The 19,216-nt window shown below is 46.1% G+C and overlaps 2 protein-coding genes across 2 annotated transcripts in view; both read right to left on the bottom strand.

The window, feature by feature from the left end:
- Positions 1-1,713: 1,713 nt before the first annotated feature.
- Opalin (oligodendrocytic myelin paranodal and inner loop protein) lies at positions 1,714-10,511 on the bottom strand. The gene is made up of 6 exons (XM_042689423.1): positions 10,500-10,511; positions 8,098-8,133; positions 6,016-6,051; positions 4,778-4,894; positions 2,891-2,947; positions 1,714-1,893 (listed from the first exon to the last, which is right to left on the bottom strand). The coding sequence occupies exons 1-6, from the start codon at positions 10,509-10,511 to the stop codon at positions 1,714-1,716; spliced, it is 438 nt and encodes a 145-aa protein (XP_042545357.1).
- A 4,818-nt stretch (positions 10,512-15,329) lies between these two features.
- Positions 15,330-19,216, bottom strand: part of Tll2 (tolloid like 2) — a 114,355-nt gene continuing 110,468 nt past the window's right edge. Inside the window, exon 21 of the mRNA XM_042689365.1 lies at positions 15,330-18,579. Within this exon, the coding sequence (XP_042545299.1) occupies positions 18,448-18,579 (132 nt within the window). The 3' untranslated portion in view covers positions 15,330-18,447. The remainder of the gene's footprint in view (positions 18,580-19,216) is intronic.

The raw sequence follows: 19,216 nt of genomic DNA, 5'->3' as shown, positions 1-19,216 counted from the left end.
CTGAGCCCTGGGCTGTTAACGCTGGGTTCTGACTTCTGGTTTTCCTGGTGCAGGGGGCTGCCCTCCAGGAAGCACTGGAAGTGCTTTGTACTAGGAATATTTCTGGGATAATCTTGGATTTAAGTGGGTGGGGACGGGAGGGAAAAATTGGGAGGGAGGGAGAGAAGGGGAGACAGGGTTCAAAAAGAATTGCACTCAGTACCTGACTCATGTGACTGTAACCTTTCTGCTTATCACCCCAACAATAGCAATAAAACATAATTTTTTTAAAAAAAATCTTGGATTTAAGCCCAGGGTGAATGTGTTGTATGTCCTTTAATATTCTGCAGAGAGAGCCATGGACATGTTATAGATTTATCAGAAGGCCATTTCACTTCTCCCTTTATTGCAAAATAAGTTTTTGTACATACAAGTTTTTGTACATAACTTTCTAGTTTAGTAGAAACAAGTTGAAATAAAAAATTCTAAGTAATAGATTGTAAGAAGATTAAAATATGGGATCCAAAACACATCATCCCTTACTTGAAAGGCTACAAGGCTGTAATTTTTTCTTGAACATTTTATTCTTTCATTTTTTTTTTTCTATCAGTACTAGGACTTGAACACAGGGTCTGGGGACTCTCCCTGGGTTCTTTTGCTCAAGGCTAGCGCTCTACTACTTCAGCCACAGCTCCACTTCTGACTTTTTGGTGGTTAATTGGAAATAAGAGTCTCTTGGGTTTGTTTGTGGTTTGCTTTCAAACCATAACCTCAGAACTCAGCCTTCTGAATAGCTAAGCTTACAGGTGTGAGCCATCCGTGCCTTGCATTTTATTTTATTTATTTGAGACAGGGCTTTCTTAGGGAGCACAAGCTGGCCTGAAACTCCCTCCATAGCCTAGGCTGGCATTGAACTTGTGATCTTCCTCCCTCTGACTCCCGAGTGCTGGGATTACAGGCATACACTACGCTGGCTCAGCTGACATGCATATTTCCCTCCAATTTCACAAACCGCTGAGTGGGGTTGGAGGATGAAAACCTCCATTTTATAAGTAAAGCATTGAGGTCGCCGATGACCCACGACATGCCCATGCCACTTTGGATAGCCAAAGCGAGTTCAGCACACCCGGGGCCCTGCCCAGCCTGTGGGAGAAGTAAAGGCACCAACATGCCAGGGCAAAGCCGCTTTAAGACAGACAGACAGACGTGCTCGCCTAGATGGCTGAACCCAGGGACCGGTGACCCGTGGGACCCCGCCACAGCGTCTGGGACGGAGGGGGCGGGTTGTGGAGTGGGGTTCCCGTGCGAGGACTCCACGTTTTCCAGGATGTCATGGTGGCTCGCGGTGGATGTTCCCTGAGACACCCCTGGGCCCAGGCTTGGGACCCGGAGAGGCAGGGGGGTCTGACTGTCGGACAGCCCGGGTCCTGCGCTACCGTCCCGCAGAAGGCAGGCCCCGCGCGCGGTTTTGGGTTTGGGGGGGGGGGGGCAGTGGAGAAGGCAAGCCGCTCAGACACCAGCGCAGCCCAGGGCACATCACATTCCCAGCGGGCTGAGAGGCGGGGCGGGCAGGGGCTCCAGCCGCACGCACGGGAGCTCGCCCGCCCCGAGCCCCGCCGGCCGCGGCCGCACCACGCCCGGCTCCAGAGCGGCGCAGGAAACGCCCGTCGGTGCTGCAGCCACGTGGCGCTCCGCCTCCCAGACCCGGGCCTCGGGGGTTCGGCCCGGGCCCTCTCACTCCAGGCTCAGCCGGGGCACCAGCCACCACAACCCCCGCCTCCGCTGCAGGGCTTCCGGGGGGCGGTAGCTGTCGGGGGGCAGGGGCTCCTCGCGTCCCGACACGGCCTTCACGTAGACGTGGGCTTCGTGCGTCCCCGCGGCGTGGCTCTCGGGCGGGGCTGCCCTCCGGGGATTCTGCAGGGCACAGCCAAGAGGGAGCTCAGACGCCCGGGCCGTGTCCCCAGCGATCGATCGGAAGGACAGTCCGAGGGAGCGTGGGAAAGGCCGCGTCCAGAATTAGGAAGGGCGAGAGATGAGGAAGGGCGAGGCGCCTTGCGGGGCGGAAAACAGTGAGGAGGGCCACGATTGCCCCGTGAGTGCCGGGGGGGGGGGGGGGGGGGGGGGGGCAGGCCACTCAGTCTCCTTCCTTCCCTCCTTCATTCCTCTCTCCCTCCCTCCCTCTTTCCTTCCTTCCTTCCCTGCTTCCCTCCCTCCCTCTTTCCTTCCTTCCTTCCCTCCCTCCCTCCCTCCCTCCCTCCCTCCTTCCTTCCTTCCTTCCTTCCTCCCTCCCTCCCTCCCTCCCTCTCTCCCTCCCTCCCCTCCCCCTCTGAGATCAGGACTGGTCTGAACTCACTATCTGCTGCTTTCATTCATCAGCTAGAGCTCTACCCACAGAGCCACACATCAAAGCCTTCAGTTTACTTTTCTTATCCTCATGTATTGATCAAGTACAATGTTGAATAGGAACGATGAATGTCTTTATTTCTGTGTTCTTTTTTAAGATTGTTTTCAACTTTACCCTTAGATATGATGTTTGATTTTTTTTTAATAAGTCACGTTCCTACTCCAGTTCCAACTCACATGTGATTTCCCATATTGTCAAACAAGCAATATAGGAAGAACTCTCCCATGATTGCTTTGAACTTCTCTTAGCTGGTTGAATAGTCACACAAGTTTTCTTTTTGTCAGTAAAAGAAATGATAGTATAGTGATTTTCTAGCATTAAATTAACCCTAGATTCCTATCTGTCCAATAAACACACGCTGAGGAGCTTGAACTTTGAACTTTAAACTTCACTTGTTCCTCTTATTTCTAGGTGTGACCTTATACTTTTTGTACATGGAAGGCTCTGAAAGCGTTGGTTTGGTTACTGTGTGAATCAACTGTAGAGACTAGAATAAAAGGTTCTCACCTCCGATATCTTAGGATTGTCACTGATTTCAGAAATTTCACATGGTCTGTCACTGTCCTAAAGTAGTACAAAAACAAACAAATGAAACGTGAAAGGCTTGTGATCATAATCATGACTAAAACCAGTAGATTTTAAACCTAAATGCATGCTAGAATCCCCAGACCTTTAAAAACAACACACACACACACACAAACACACACACACACACACACACACACACACACACACACACCTACCTTTAAAAAACAAACAAACCAGGTGGACTCTGTGGGAAAGTGAGTGGGAGTAGAGATAAAATGAGATTGGCATGCTTTGACAATCAAGTCTGCCATAAGATTTTTTCTATTGTATGCTTCTCTCTATTTCTATTCTGATTCTTTCTATTGTATTGTATATTTTTTGTGTTTTGGGTTTTTTTTTGTCGTGGGGTTTGAACTTTGGGCTTGGGCGCTGTCCCTGCACTCTTCAGCTCAAGTACTCTACCGCTTGAGCCATAGCACCACTTCTGGATTTCTAGTGGTTTATTAGAGATGAGAGTCTTGTGGAGATTCCTGCCAAGGCTAGCTTTGAACCATGGTCCTCAGATCTCAGCCTCCTGAGTAGCTAAGATTACAGATGTGAGCCACTGGCGCCCGGCTGTATTATATATGTTTAAGTTACAGCAACCTTCACAATGGTTTGGCTTTCCATGGTTTCAGTTTCTTGTGGATAACTAGAACATGAAATGGTCATGGGAAATCCCAGAAGCAATGTTGAGCAATGTGATGAAATTCTGCTTCATCCCACCTGAAATGTGATCATCCCTTTGCCCAGTGTATCCCCCCGTATATGTATCTACCTTGTAGTATGCCAGAGGTAGGGCAGAAACCACATTCACAAAGCTATCGTTTGTTGTTAGAATTGTTTTATTTTACTCTTGTCAACCTCTTCCTATGGTTAAGTTATAAGTTATTGTAGGTATGTGTGCATAGTGGAAACCAGCATCTATGGGGTTTGATACTTCCATAGTATCAGACTTCCCCTGAGGGATCCTAGAATGTGGAGAAGAGGAAACCACTATATCCATAATAAAAATGCTCATTTACTGGGCTAGAGAGAAGTTTAATGAGAGAGCACTTGCCTAGCATGCATAAGACCCTGGGTTTAACCCTCAGAACCACAAACTATATATATATTATATAATATATACTACTCATACATATATAAGGTATATAATATATAATTAGTATATGTGTGTATATATGTGATTAGTATTACAGCTTTGTTACCCAGAAATTCTAATTTAATTGTTTTTGGTGATGGTAAATTTTTAGTCTCTGGGATGATTTTAAACTGCACCAATGTTTGAGAAACTACTAAATATATGCCATCACCCACAATCACTTTCTAATGGGCTCGAAGTGTACAGCATACAATACATCTTTACATATGATGTAAGGATGATCATCAGCCAGGATCTGCTGCCATCCTCACAGTTTTGCCTGTCTTTTAAAATACAGAAGATTGGGCTGGGAAGGTGGCTCAGTGGTAGAGCGCTTGCCTTGCATGCATGAGGCCCTGGGTTTGATTCCTCAGCACCACATAAGCAGAAAAAGCCAGAAGTGGCGCTGTGGCTCAAGTGGTAGAGTGCTCGCCTTGAGCTGAAGAGCTGAGGGACAGCGCCCAGGCCGAGAGTTCAGGCCCCATGACCAGACCCCAAAAAAACAAACAAACAAAAAAAAACACTTTTTTTTTCCAGGGATGATATTGATCAAGATGCACTGCACTCACAAACTGGTATGTTGAATTGAAACCCCTTCATATAACTACTTCAAGATAATTCTCCCCCAAACGAGTGCACTGAAATACTCATTCCTGCCACTCAGCCACACACAACTCGGTCCTCACCTCAGCCTGCTCCCTGTGTCGTCGCCGGTGGATCACGGTAAACAGCAAGGCCACCAGCAGGGCAGTGGCCACCAGGGACGGAATGCCTGCTGCCACTCCAAGAGAGGGCCCACAGTCCTGGCACACAGAGAGAACATACTGAATTCAGTGTCTAAGCACAAAACACAAAACCTAGACCCCAGGGTCACACACACAATCCGAAGAGGAATGAAATACGGTGGAAAAACATCTTTGTAACATATATGACAAATAACTTGCTTTTCCCAGTCAATATGCAAGTCTTATGGAAAGCTGCATTCGTCTTCACTTTTTTTTGCGGGGGGGGGGGGGAGGGTTATGATTTTATCAAAGTATAATAGAAGCACAATTTCAGATTGATGACTTTCCACATGGTGAGTGAGCATGGCGATGCTGACACTCGTATCCAGGAGCGCCACACTGCCGGACCCGATCCTGGGCGTCCATCTGCCTCCTCCTCGCTGTATGGGCCACTACCGTGAGCTCTACTGCTGTCTGTGTTTCAGTGTAAAACAGATGGCTTGTCTTTGCTCAACACCAGGAAACCCATGTCCTTCCTCACTTTCAAGCTGAGATAGTTGTATGAATAATTGTCAAGCCAAGTTCAGGGCTTGGTGATGGTGCCATAAATCAGACTCTTCCAGACAAATGCACAAGATTGGTTGAGCATTGCTACCCTCATCTAACAGCCAACCAAAGCAAGACTTGGGAACTTTATATATATATATATATATATATATATGTATATATATATATATATATATATAAAATTACAAAGTATTAGTATAGACCTTATTTAATGATTAAATACAACTTAAGCTGAATTCTTCGATGGCTAAGACTTTTTTTATGGGGGGGGGGTCCGGTCGTGGGGCCTGAACTCTGGGCCTGGGCGCTGTCCCTCAGCTCTTCAGCTCAAGGCTAGCGCTCTACCACTTGAGCCACAACGCCACTTCCGGCTTTTTTCTTTTTGCTTATGTGGTGCTGAGGAATCGAACCCAGGGCCTCATGCATGCAAGGCAAGCGCTCTACCACTGAGCCACCGTCCCAGTCCCTGGCTAAGACTTTTGTAGCCATAACATTCTGAACTTTAATCCTCATTATATAATCCTCATATCTGGGGTTGAGCTAGATTTTAAAATATTGAATCATTCCCTAGAATTGGTTACTATTTACTTCATAAAGATGTAAAAAGTTTATGTACATGTTCATCCACTTACCACTTCTTTTCCACTTGTAACAACTGGGGGGGAAGTCTACAAAAACAAAAAACACAAAAGAACATGTCTCGTTTTTGTTTTTTGGGTCTTTTTTGGTCAGTCGTGGGGCTTGAACTCTGGGTCTGGGCGCTGTCCCTCAGCTCTTCAGCTCAAAGTGAGTACTCTACCACTTGAGCCACAGCACCACTTCCAGTTTTCTAGTGGTTTATTGGAGATAGGAGTCTCACGGACTTTCCTGCCCAGGCTGGCTTTGGACCGCGATCCTCAGATCCCAGCCTCCTGAGTGGCTAGGATTACAGGCGTGAGCCACCAGCGCCGGCTAAGAACATGTCTTGTGAGGAGGTAATCCTCATCTGACCTTTCTGGAGACCAGAGGTAGGAAGGGGAACCTGTGTGCATGAAGCCGCTGCTCGGCTGCTACTGGTGCCCTTCTTCACCTGCGCCTCCCTCCCATCTCTCCCCAGAAGCCTTCTGCTGCTCTCACCAGTATCTACTAATTGCATCAGCAAACAATTATGGACCACTCCTGTGTGCAAGGCATGTTAGCCTTTTTCCTATATTGACTCCCATGTGCTTCTCAGCAGCTGGTGACGATAACAATGCCCATTTGACCGCTCAGAGGAGAAGGGCACATGCAACCCCACATGGCAGACTACAAAAGTCTGGCTCTAGGATCCACGTTCCTATCTCCTGTGCCAGACGCAGCACCCAACCTAGTTTCCCTAGAGTTCAGCATGACCCAGTCTGCCACAGGGAAGGGAATGTGGTAGAAATACCAACTGACTGCCCTGAGAGAAGATAACCAGGACATCGACTAACGCAGACTAGCTTAGACAAAACAGAATGGTGCACCCCACCCAGGCTCAAAGCAAGGATGGAAAAGTTCTCAGAGCAATGAACTGTGCAAGCAAGTACTCCAGAAGATGGCCGTTGATGTCCTAAGGTTCTTCTACCCACTCCCCTCCATGCCCCGAGCCACAACTTCTCTGCATGGCCTTAATAGAATGCATCCAACCATGTCAGAACAAAGCCTGGATGACCTCCCCGCAGCCAGGGAGAAAGTTCCAGCCAAAGAAAAGGTTTCGGCAGGTGATGAGAGGGATAAGGAAACCTGTCTGCAGACAATGAAATTAAAGCAAGGCAATATAGTGAATTGAGAGGTTCAAAAGACAGGACCCCAGGAGAGTAGAGCAGATGCCCAGAGAGCAGGACACAGATATCCAGAGTGGGCAGTGTTGACACCAGAAGTTTAGCAGTAAGTTGGAAGGGCCTAATATTTCACTCCTTTCTAGAATACGATCCTCCTGAGCACTAGTCTGGAAGTACACTCAATATGCATAGAAATTACCAGAAAAGTCTGGACGTAGAATCCACTAAGACACTGAACAAGGACGATGCCTCACTCAGGCAACTCAACTGATGTGGCACCGTGGCTGTTAGTGCTATCTCTGTATCGTTTGAGAACAGGAGCTGGGCAAGCAACTGTGAGTGAGGCTCTGAGTCCGAAGGACTGAAATCTCTCTCCAAATGATGTCACCAGGAGCCTTAAGATGTTCACTCCCTGTCAAGAATGTATTCCAGCCAAGCGCAAGGGGCTCCTGTCTGTAATCCTAGCTACTCAGAAGGCTGAGATCTAAGGATTGTAGTTCAAAGCCAGCCCAGGAAGACAGCACCGAGACCTCAAGTTAAAGCCACAGGACTGGTACAAAATGAAGAAGAGGAAGAAAAAAAGACCAAATGGAAGAACTTAAAAGTATAAAATTTAATGTAGACTAAGGAAAACAATAATGCAGAGACAACAAAAATCAAAATGGATGTTAAGAAAAACTGAACAGCAAGGGAATGAAGGCACCGATGATTTCTGTTCATGGGAACTTAGGGTTTGGGGTTATTTCCCCCCCTGTTTTTCTCTTCAAAATGTTCATTTACTACTTTTATAATTGTAATCTTGTCTCACCACCCCTCGACTCTTTACCGGTTTCTCTGGCAGGTTGGGTTCATCTCCCACTGAAGGCGAGGCTTGTGGGGTAGAGTTCTAGGGCTACCATTGTAAATTCCACCTTGATCGCCTGCTGGACTTACCGTGTTAGCGGGCAGGGTGAAGTTGAGGGAAAAATTCTGCAAGAGAGAAGGAAGCATTCAAACTCTCAGGAATGGTTGGTGAGATCCCGACTCCTCCCTCCAACCTGGAGGCCCTAATGTATTTCAAAAAGATGTGCTGGTCTCCCAAGAAGGCTTCATCTCCACTCCTGGTGTTGGCCCCAGAAGAAGGAGGGGTCAGCCTTCCTTCTTCTGCCAAGACCCCAACCACAGCTACATTAGGGGTGCAATCAGTGAAAGTTCTGGCCTGAAGCGTGCTCATGCATAAGGGTAGTAAAAACTTCATCAAAAATTTCAGCAAGAGACGAAAAGGTGTTTCATTCTCTCCAGAACTACGTTTAGGGGGAAAAATTGTACAGTTCTGAAATACTTTGTATTTTCAGCTTAAAGCAGAAAGCAAGTCCTCCACCCCCAGGGGTGGCACTTCTCCAGATGAATTCGCTTGGAGAGACAGGCTGCTATTATTACTGAATCTAAAACAGGGGTCTGGGCTACGCAGCTGAACTGGTCAGAAGGGTGAGGAAGGCAAACCCACCCCGGCCTTCCTTCCCTCCACACCTGGGCTCACACTCAACAGGGGGAATCAGCGTTTAAAGATGGTGGGCTTTGGAAGTGGAACTGTGGCTCAGGGGTAGAGCACTAGCCTTGAGCAAAAGAACTCAGGGACAGCCCCACGGCCAACAACAACAACAAAGATGGTGGGCTTCATAGAGCAGCGAATGCCCTGCCTTGGTTGTCTACTTACCTGTTTAAACCCTGACCAAGTTTGGTGGCTCCTTTCTCCTTCCTGTCCTTAACCCTTACTCCAGTTTGAGCTCATTGAGACATCTGTCCAGGCTACTTCTTTCCCACCTGGATGGGCCCAGTGAATGGACCCCGCTCTAACTTGGCCAGCAATAGTCTCTGACCCCAATTTCCCAGGCTGAGGTGGTTTTGTTTCCATTTTCCAGGCTCTCAACAACAGGGACTCAGCCATCTTGATTAATGGTTCCTGTCTAGTCCCTCAGTGATACTCAAGCTTCTGACAATGCAGAACTTGCCCTGCCCTCCAGCTCTTGATCTCCCTGCCTCCACCTAAGACTAGGGTTTTTTTTTTTCATTCTAGGAACAATATAATCGCAAAATGTTAACATTAAATGTTAACAATAGGAATCTTGTGAAGAGTTTTAAAATATCAAAGATTGGCTAGGCACCATTGGGCTCACACCTGTAATCCTTGCTATTTGGGAAGCTAAAAACAGGAGGATCATGGTTCAAGGCCAGTGCAGGGGAGAAAGAAAAGTTCAAGAAACCCCTTTTAACCTAGTAGCTGGGTGTGGTGTCATGCCTGTGATCCCAAGCTATGCAGGAGGTCTGGGCAGAAAAGTGTATGAGACTCCATCTCAGTGGAAGAAGTTAAGCCTGATAGTGTATGCCTGTCATCCCAGCTATGCTGAGATGCCTGAGAGAGGTGTGAGGTAATCCAGGTAATCCTGCCTGGGCAGGAAGAGACCCTATCTCAAATTTTTAAAAAGTCAGTGCCAAAAAAGACTAGAGGTGTGACTGTAATAGAATGCCTGTTTAGCAAGCATAACACACTTGAGTTTAAACTCCAATATGTCATTTTAAAAAAAGCATGTTGTAGATGATATCATTTCAGGCCTGAAGTATCACAGAGGTAATTTTAAACCTCAAAACTTTACTTCACAGAAGAAGAAATTGAGACTAAAGACTCATTAGAAATGATCTCATGGACAAATGAGAACAGTTAGTTTCCCCCCCCCCCCTCTTTCTCTAGCAGACAAATAAGCTTGGTCCTTGTGACCCAGATCTAAGCTGAGAAATATCTCCAGAGCAGGCAGACTCAATCTGTGCAAAAGAGCTGGCACACATCTTTTGGCTAACTGACTGGTGGTTTGGAGTTCAGATGGACTATTGAATGAGGAAACCTGTGAACTGGGAGTGTCTGAAGCACTTTCGGCATATACTTCCCTCTAGCTCTGCCGGGAGATTATGTCCTCCAATTAAGATGGCCATCCACCTGGCATGCTTCAGTAATCCTAGCTACTAGGAAGGCTGAGATCTGAGGATCATGGTTTGAAGCCAGTGCAAAAAAGAAAAAGCCTCAAGTGGTGGTGTGGCTCAAGTGGTAGAGTGCTAGCCATGATGCTCAAGGACAGCACTCAGGCCCAGAGTTCAAGCACCAGGACTGGAAGGGGGGAGGGTGCATCTTTACTTTACAAAGGAGGAAACCAAGTCTCCAGAATGCCCTTGGATGGCCAGGTCCATATAATTGGTTAGCTGTCACCATATCCAGGTTCTTGGTAATAGCCTCTTCCTACCACTGGCTGAGGAGGCTTAAAGGCAACTGCAGTTTCTGCATATGAATCAGAGGTTTTGTATACCTCTTCATCCATGCGCCTGTTAGAGCAAGGGTCATCTGGGCCTCCTAGGTCAGGCTCCTGTTGCTCAAGGACCTTACCACTGTCCTTTGTGCTTACACTAACTGATCAGAGAGGCGCCACAAGGACACTTGGTAAGTGATGCCCTGAGTGCAGCTGTCCAGCGCTTATGTCATCAGTGAATGCTGGTACTAATGTCACTAGGCCCCAGACAAAGCTTCCTTTACAGGGAGATGACAGAAAAGAAGCAGAAGCAACAAGCGGGCTATTGCATGCATTGTTTATCAACATTCGGATGACAAAGATCTTGGCCAATTTCAGCATGTGCAAACATTCATATGTTGTAGAAACACAGTAGAGTGCTCTCATGGAGAGAAAAACATGACACAGTGTCTTTCAGAGATGCAGCTGGGTAGAGTGAAGCAACCCTAGGCATAGGGCCACCTGAGCTGGGTTTGAGTCCAGACACCTCCATCTCTTAATAGCTAAGTCACTCAACCTCTCTGGTCTCCATTTGCAAAGCTATTTTTCCAGGCTCAGTTTTTCCATCTTCAAAATGGGATGCTATTGCTATTAACTTGACCTGTCTATCCTCCAGGGTAAGCCCAAGGGATATAATGTCTATGGTAGTTCCTTCCAGATTATCATACTCTCTGGGATGCGAGAAGTTGCATAGTATCTTGTTCTTCAAGGCCTGGACAGCACAGAGTTAGCATGCAAAGCCACTTCGGAAGTTTGTGTAAGATAAAGTAATAGTGCTCAAAGAATCAGGATTGGTACAATATATTTGTTAGTTGTTACTGCTGGTCTGAGTTGTTGGTGATGGCCTAGGGAACGACTCCAAAGGCATTTGCCATCTTGGTGGCTGAGTGTCGCTGGTGAGTTTGCTGTTGGTGGGGGAAGAGGGAGAGAGGGCAGTGATTCAGTTATTGAGCGTGTGCTGGAATCAGACACTGTTCTTTCTCATAATCTTCCCATGAGGAGAGCAGTGTTACCCCTATGTTCTGGGTCTGGAAATAGGTTTCTGAAGGCTGCTAGCTTATCAGTGGTTAGGGTTAGGTCCCAGATCTTCCTAACTCCAAAATTCAATGTCTTTGCATAGTCCCTCCTCATCTTTACATTCCACACGTGAGATTCCACATGTTTTTCCTTCTATGTCTGGCTAGCATGTCCATAAGTTCCATCCAGGCTGTGGCGAGGGGCAGTATCTCTTGCCCTTTTTGCCTGGTGGTACTAGGGATTGAATGTAGAGGCTGGCACTTGCTGGGTAAGCATTCCACCACTGGAACTAGGCCTCTAGCCCTTTTGTTTTTGAGACAGGGTCTCACTAACCTTACCCAGGGTAGAAATAAAAACTTCACCCACTTGAATCTGCCTCCAGAATAGCTAAGATTACAGGTGTGAACCATCATACCTGGTGGATTGCCTCCTTTTAAAATTCATCTAGGAACAATGTATGTGTGTATGCGTGTATACACACATACACAATTGAATATGTAACATATACATATATGATGTGTGTAAGAGATACATTATACATATAAAGTATATACATGTATGATATACAATGTACATGTACATATATAATTCACAATATACAATGTGCATATATATACACACAATGGAGTGTATATATACATATATACACACATAATGGAACATATATACACAATGGAACATGTAATGCATATATAAGTGTGCATATATGTATGTACATACACATATATAGTTTCTTTAGGCGTTCATCCATTGACAAACATCCAAACTATTTCCAGAATCCTTTAGTAAAGAAAACACAGATGCCTCCAGTTTTCCTTCCCAATTTAACAAATGTCACTCGATTGAGTCACAAATACACACCACAAATCAGCCAGATTCCTGGAGAGTTTGTGATCTGCCTGCTGAGATTATAGTAGGAAGCAGAGTGCATAAGAAAGAGGATACCATTGTTCCAAGTGGGAAACGAATACAGCTGAAGCCTCTACTCTCAAAATGAAGGTGAGATCAGCAAAATATTACCTGAGATTTTAAAAAACTAAGTATGTTGCACAAAGGAAAGTAATTAAAAGCCCATCTCCTTGACTGCATTGAATTCCGAGACCTGAGCTTTGAAAGTCTACAAGTTAGTTTCACAGAGAAAAATGTTTGGCTGAGAAAAGATGCTAACACTCACCATTTCCAACAGCCTCCCAAGAACCTCTCCAGGCTCCTTTCTCGCTGGCTACTGGCTTGTAGCTCCCATTGTAGGAACACCCAACTGGAACTGCTGGAGAGGCAGGGCGAGAGGTGGCTCTGAGAGAGCTTTGGCCAAGCCATGTATGGTCAGGGGAGTAGCCAGGCCCTCAGCCCATCCCTCGAGAAAGATGGGCTCTGTCCCTTGGACACTGCATGCGGCTCAGGTCCTCTATCCTCTTTGTCTGTATTTTCTGGCCTTCTTACTTTCCTGGCAGTGTCATCTTAGCAAAGAAGCCCCCTGCTGGCCTGAGAGATTGGAATCTCCCACAGCTGACCGCTCTCTAAAAACAATGGGTCATACAGGCTGAGGCTGGCCACTCGGTCTCCAGCTGAGAGGCATGCCCATGCTCTTGGCCATGAGAGTGACATGCCACCCGCTCACTGCAGGGGATGGCTGTGGGATGTGTGTGCTGAGCTCACTGCGTCTGGGGCAGGCAGGGGCAAGGTTGCCACAGTGAACAACTCTGTGGTCAATCAGTGGCCTGATGCCCAAGTCCTCATCATTCAGTGAGAATCTCCAAAAGCTCTGACTGCTGTACAGTTTATGATTTATCATGAACTTGCTTCTTTAAGATAGCAAGTTGCCAGCAAAACCAAATTATAACTAATAATGCTGGGCATTTAAAGAAAACCATCAAGAGAGGAGCAAAGAGAGTTGTCATGAGAAGAGCAGCTGAAATTATGAGGGAGGTCGCTGCTTTAGATGATGCCGGGAGATGCCACGGAAGCTGAACGTAGACAGTATGAAGAGGACAGATGCCTGAAGGATTGAGGGAGGAAAGACACAGGCGTGGTATGCTCTCAGAACCGAAAGGAGGCTGCTATAGCTGTAACAAAACCAAGGCGTGACCCAGAACTTAAAGACAGAGTGGATCTGAGGCCTGATGATTCAGGCCCAGCAGAAGACAATGAGATTTTTTTTCATCCCTAGAGCAAGGGGAAGCCCTTCCAGGGTTTTAAGTGATAAGAAAGCATGATCAAACCCTACTTCAACATTTGGAAGTATGTTTTCTACTGGATGTGTGTCACTTTCACACCCGTTGTAGTGTTGTTGTTTTTTTAAGTCATTAAGTCCAACTATTGTAAGGTGGGGACCGTCTGTATTGAGCCTGATACTCATCTCCTTAGAAACAGTAGAAGGAAACACTTTAGTGGGCAAGTGGTTGAAGACACCAGTGGTTCTCTGATCATTTATATCTCTCCATCATTTAAATTGGTACAAGTCCAGCCACATCAATGACTGGCAAGACCCCCCAACTTGGCCAGCTTGGAGCACTCTCAATGACTACCAGCTACAATGGTCTTTCGGGGCTGCTACATTGAACATCACTGCCTGGACATCTAACAGTAACTAGGTGTCTTCTAAACACAGCTCTGGAGTCCCAGTTCAAGGCTCCAGCAGGTTTGGTGTCTGATGAGGACCTGCTACCTGCCTCACTTATAGGCATGTTTTTGCTGGGTCCTCACAGGGGAGAAAGGGCAAGGGGCTCTCTGTAGTCTCTTTTATGGGGGCATAAATCTCTCATAACCTAATCACATCCAACGGCCCATTTCCTAATACTGCTGCATGGGGTTCTAGGACTTGAGTTGATGAATTTTAGAGCACACAAATGCTTCTGACCTCAATGGCCTTGTTCTGTTTCTATGTCCTTATCTAAAATGTCAGTAATGGAAGTAGTAAAGAAATAAATTATTAAACAGAAGGACCATGATCACTTCCCTACTGTAACATCACTAGTAAGAGCCATTAATGTCACGCACCCAATATTTCCAGTTTACTTTGTTCTTATCTGAAGTTAAGCATAGCCATATAATGTGCTTCGGTCAGTGGAAGGTGAGTACAATATGCTACCCTCAAGCTGTATTAATAACCGGTGTGATCTGTCATCTTCCTTGTGTCAAGCATGCTCTAGATAGTACCACTCTATCAGCCTGGTTATAAGGATACAGTAAAGAGTTCCCAGACAACCAGATAAAAAGTATAGTGTGGGCAAGAAATAAATCTCTCCAATGTGAAGTTAATGAGAACTTGGGTTGTTTGTTGTTGCAGCATAAGCTAACCTTTACTCACTGATACATGAACATTTATAAGCTCACAAACTTGGAACTCATTTATTAAGTCCAGAAGATGAACCATGGTGAGGATATCTATCATTATCTATCATCATATATCTGTCTGTCTATTTCTCACCTATCTTTCTACTTACATATCATCTAGTTAGTCTCTCATCTACCTACTTACCTAGTTTACATAGACATCTAGATTTAATACTAGTGGGCCCCAAAACGTGGTAACTGTGAGAAGGCCATCTTTAGCTTGTTAATAGTTTTTTGTTGTTGGAAGACAATCTTGCTACATAGTCCCAAAGGGCCCTGAACTATGTAACCCAGGCTGGTCCCAAACTCATGATCCTCCTTCCTCAGCCTACCAGGGGCTGAAATTACAGGTTTACACCACCTTACCAGGTTGCTTCTGTTTTCCTAAGTCCATTAGGAACTCTGTTCTGGAGCCAGGCATTTGGGTTCTCATCGGAGAGTTGTAAACTATCACCAGGAGCACCCATGTTGTCTGAAGTAGTAACACAGACCCAGGACACATCAATAAATCACCTTCTTTAATGAAACCACCCTTTCTAGACAGGCATATAAGCTCCTCTCAATGTTCTCTTTGAAACTGACATTTTATGGAATGACTCAAAATAAAGAATATCTTATATTTATAGATAATACTTTAAACAATTTTTAAAAAAGAAATCTTTTAGGCATTTTGGTATTATTATTCAGAAGTTCAGTCTATAAAGCAAACTTTTAAAATATCCGTTGGAAGCCAAAGGAACATTCGTTCCTGAAGTGAAGACAAATGCTACCATATCCGACGGCTCCCATGTTGCCCAGACTGATGGGAAACCTCCCAAGTGCTAGTTAACTGTGTTGAGCCAATTAATTTACTTAGGCAGAGAAATTTGCAACTATCATGAGACTTTAGAGAGAAATAATGAAACAGAAAGAAATAGAAGGAAACTTTCAGAGGAAAATAGAGATTATAAATGAATCAATGCACACACAGCCTTGCTTCATCTGTTTTGGAGATATCCGATTGGCCCACATGAATTCCAGATCCTTCTTTGCCCTGGGATGCTGGTTCTAGCTTGTGCTCGATCACAGTATACTAGAATTTGACCAGGATGGAGACCCAGACCCCAGCTACTTCATTAGGTTATATGTGTGAACATAATTGCTTTGGGGCATTGAGGTATCCTCAGGTCCTAGCACCCAGTTAGACAAAGCAAGCGGAAAGAGGTACTCCAACCCCTTCATTTACTTCTGGGGATGTTTCTAGGCAGACCACTGAGCAACTGGAAGAGCCAAGGTAGGAATCTGGTCTTTCTATTCAATGAACTCTCCCTTGTGAGGCCAGCTCTGGTGTTCCTTGCAGGACCTGTGTGGTGCATAGATCCCTGTAGTTTCCAGACTAGGCCCAGGCAGCCTCAATTGAGTCAGAGCTCATAGGTCTGAGGCTACATCACTCACAGGCCTAAATAAAGGTCTTCGTAAGAGTCCCATTGTTGCAGATGGGCCATGTGGTGACAACTGGCGGAAGCTGTGGGTTTCTGGAAATGTCCCTCCTGAAGAGCAAAAAGAAGCTTCTGTGTGTTATGAAGGCAATGAACGCTGAAACTGCTTCTCCCTCTCGACTGCCTCCCTGTCCATCTTCTTTAGACTTCTAAAGGTTAAATGTACAGAATTTTCCTCTCCTGGAAAAGGGACCCTTAGCAACCACCGGATGTATCCAGGTTTCAGTTTCAACTTGGACAGACAAAATGGAACCTCAGGAAACACCAAGATCAGAGAAATGGAACCCACGGTAACAGGAAGATGGATCTGACCCAGGGGAGAAGTTGCTCTACTTGCCATATCAAAGTTCACCCTGAGCAGAGTGGGCCATCCATCAAGACATGAAGATGGAAGGCAAGCCTCAGTCCAGGGCTGGGATAGGCTAGAGAGAGCTCAGGAGGAGGTGGGCAGAACATGTGGAACCAGCACTGGAGGCTGGGGCCATAAAGCTACCGCCAATGGGTGGCATTTTTCACACTGCTGTGATTTAAGGCTTTGACCACTGATCCTTTACATCCATACACATATACACATATATTATTATTATAACTTTGATTTTTTTCTGTTTTGAGAAAAACTTATTCCCATGTCTGTCTGTCTGTCTTTCTTTCTTTCTCCTAGTTTTATTCTAGGTTTTACTCCCAGCAATCACTTTTAATTTGAAACAGTCTTCTGGCTACAAAGTCTGATCTTCACAAACTATAACCCTTAGCCTTTCACAAACACCTTGTTTAAAATGATCCTTCATTCCCAAAGGAATTCAGGAGCCTGGGAGCTCACTGGAACCACTCATGTGCTGCCCTGTGTTCAAATGCAACTAAACAGGACTTCTGGCTATGTAAACATTACTGTAAAATTATTCCAACATAAATATTCTTTTAAAAGCTAACATACCACACAGCTTTGAGCTCATAATGCCCATAGATGCCTTAATGAAATGCCATTCAAAACAACCTCCTTGCTTAAATTATACCTTGAGGTACTAAAATTACGCAAATATTGTCTCTACTTCTCTAGAACAAGTGCCAAGGCTGGTGGGCCTCTGACTGCCAGGTGGTGGCTGAAGAGTCATCAATGGAAGTCATGGAAGCACTGCTTAACCCGCTGGATTTCAGGAAGTTAGTCATGACTGAGTTTCCCGCCAGTGATGATCCTTATATAACTTAAAACGAACAGTGTTCACCCCACCAGGACCTGCCCTGGTCCCTCCTAAGATGTCTTTGCACGTCTTGCAGATGCACTTTGCCCTGGCGGTCAAGGAACTGAGGATCAACCCAGCAGTTGCTGCCATTGCTGGAGGTTATCTGGAAGCCAATGGGAGCCCAGGCATAGATGGTGTCTTCTCAAAGTCAGCGATGGGAAGGAGTATCAGGAAGAGTCAAGACATTTTCTTTTTGGCAAAGAAGATTCCCACCAGCAAATGTTCTGCTGGGATGTCCAGTGGAGGCCATAATCTAATGTAATTAGGGATAAGGGAACCCAAAGGGGTCAAAGAGGCAGAGCAAAGGCAAAGGTCTTCCAGGGTCATGATGATGACTCTCATGTTTGCGCTGTTAGCAGCTACCTTGTCCTCTACCGCTCTTCGTCCTCCATGTTCCTGACATGTCCTGACATGTCCCTGGCAGAGAAAAAGCAAAACTTCCTAGCCAGTACTGGGAGTAACAAATGAGCCACAGCCACATGATCCTCATTGCCCAGTGCAGACAGAAGACAGCCTGTATCTCCAGGATCCAGTCACACGGCAGGCATCTATGGAAACATATCCAGAACAGTGGAATGGCCAGCCCTTAGCTGGCCTGTGGCCCCATAGGAGCAAGGGACGGACAATGAGAATGAACAAGCATAGCTTGCGTGGTCAGTGACTTCAAACCTTTACCTTCTGAGGCCCGTGAGTGCTAACATTATAGCTGGAACCAAGGGAACACTTTTCTCTTTCATTTTGTGGGCCAAACCCTTAGGTAACTTTTGTCCAACTACATACCTTCCAGATTCGATTTTAAGTTTTTGTTTGAGAAAAAGACTGTACACTGTTCAGGGCTGGCTCTCAAGGTGCTATGATAAAGCCCTCCTCAGTTCCTGTCTTTCTACAACTTGGGCCTTCCTATTTCATGTGCAGAGCATCCTGAAACTTGGTGCTGGTATATTGGGCGTGGAAACCTTTCTTGTTGATGGTGTCGTCTGTGTGGAATCGAATCATCAGGGAGTCCCCTGCAGAGTAGATTTCTTCTAATGGCTGAGGAGAGGAGAAAGGAAAACCAGAGAGCATTAGGCAAGCTGGCTGTGGTTGGAGTTTAAATCAGAACAGGACAGTACTCGAGGACACAGCATGGCTGATGGTACAATGAAGCATCCCCAACGCCAGAGGCTCTGAGGGGCATCCAAACAACTCAATGCTTTCAAAGGAAAGCACCGCAAAACTCTTGCTCCCTAGGGCTCTGTGGGTCTTGCTTCTCCATAGAACATCCAAGATGCATAGCGCGCAGAGTCTACCATGCACCAAGTGCACAGGTGGGCCAGGCCTGCCCTTCCTTATCTCAAGGAAGCACTCTGTAAGGCAGCCACTACCTCCATGGCCCTGCTGAGCAACCTGAGACCCCAGGTCACAGACAGAGGTGAGAGCTGGGCTCAGAGCTTTCTGATCAGGACTCCCGGGCGCTTTGCCCATTACCGTTGGGATGTGTCTCCCAAGAGACCTTGAACAAGGGTCAGGTCTCCGTCCCAAGGAGGTCAGGCAGATGGCAGAGCTGCTGTGTTTGTTGGAAAGGTTATGCCAGGCGCTCTGGGAGTGGAAATCACACTTCCACTGCTGTCTGCTGGGTCCTGGCAGAGACAAGGAACTTCCCATTCAGGACCTCCAAGGGATCCTGTCC

Source organism: Dipodomys spectabilis, unplaced genomic scaffold, assembly GCF_019054845.1.
Source record: "Dipodomys spectabilis isolate Male_0828 unplaced genomic scaffold, ASM1905484v1 ptg000125l, whole genome shotgun sequence".
Classification (NCBI taxonomy): domain Eukaryota; kingdom Metazoa; phylum Chordata; class Mammalia; order Rodentia; family Heteromyidae; genus Dipodomys; species Dipodomys spectabilis.
The sequence above is the reverse complement of the archived record's forward strand: the minus strand, read 5'-3'. Positions and strand labels throughout refer to the sequence as shown.

What these genes read in the sequence shown, in the direction of transcription:
- Opalin (XM_042689423.1), bottom strand. An exon ending in TTACAAGTGGAAAAGAAGTG is followed by an intron (nt 4,895 to 6,015) that starts GTAAGTGGATGA and finishes TCTGTGTGCCAG; the next exon opens with GACTGTGGGCCCTCTCTTGG. An exon ending in ACAATCCTAAGATATCGGAG is followed by an intron (nt 1,894 to 2,890) that starts GTGAGAACCTTT and finishes TGTGCCCTGCAG; the next exon opens with AATCCCCGGAGGGCAGCCCC.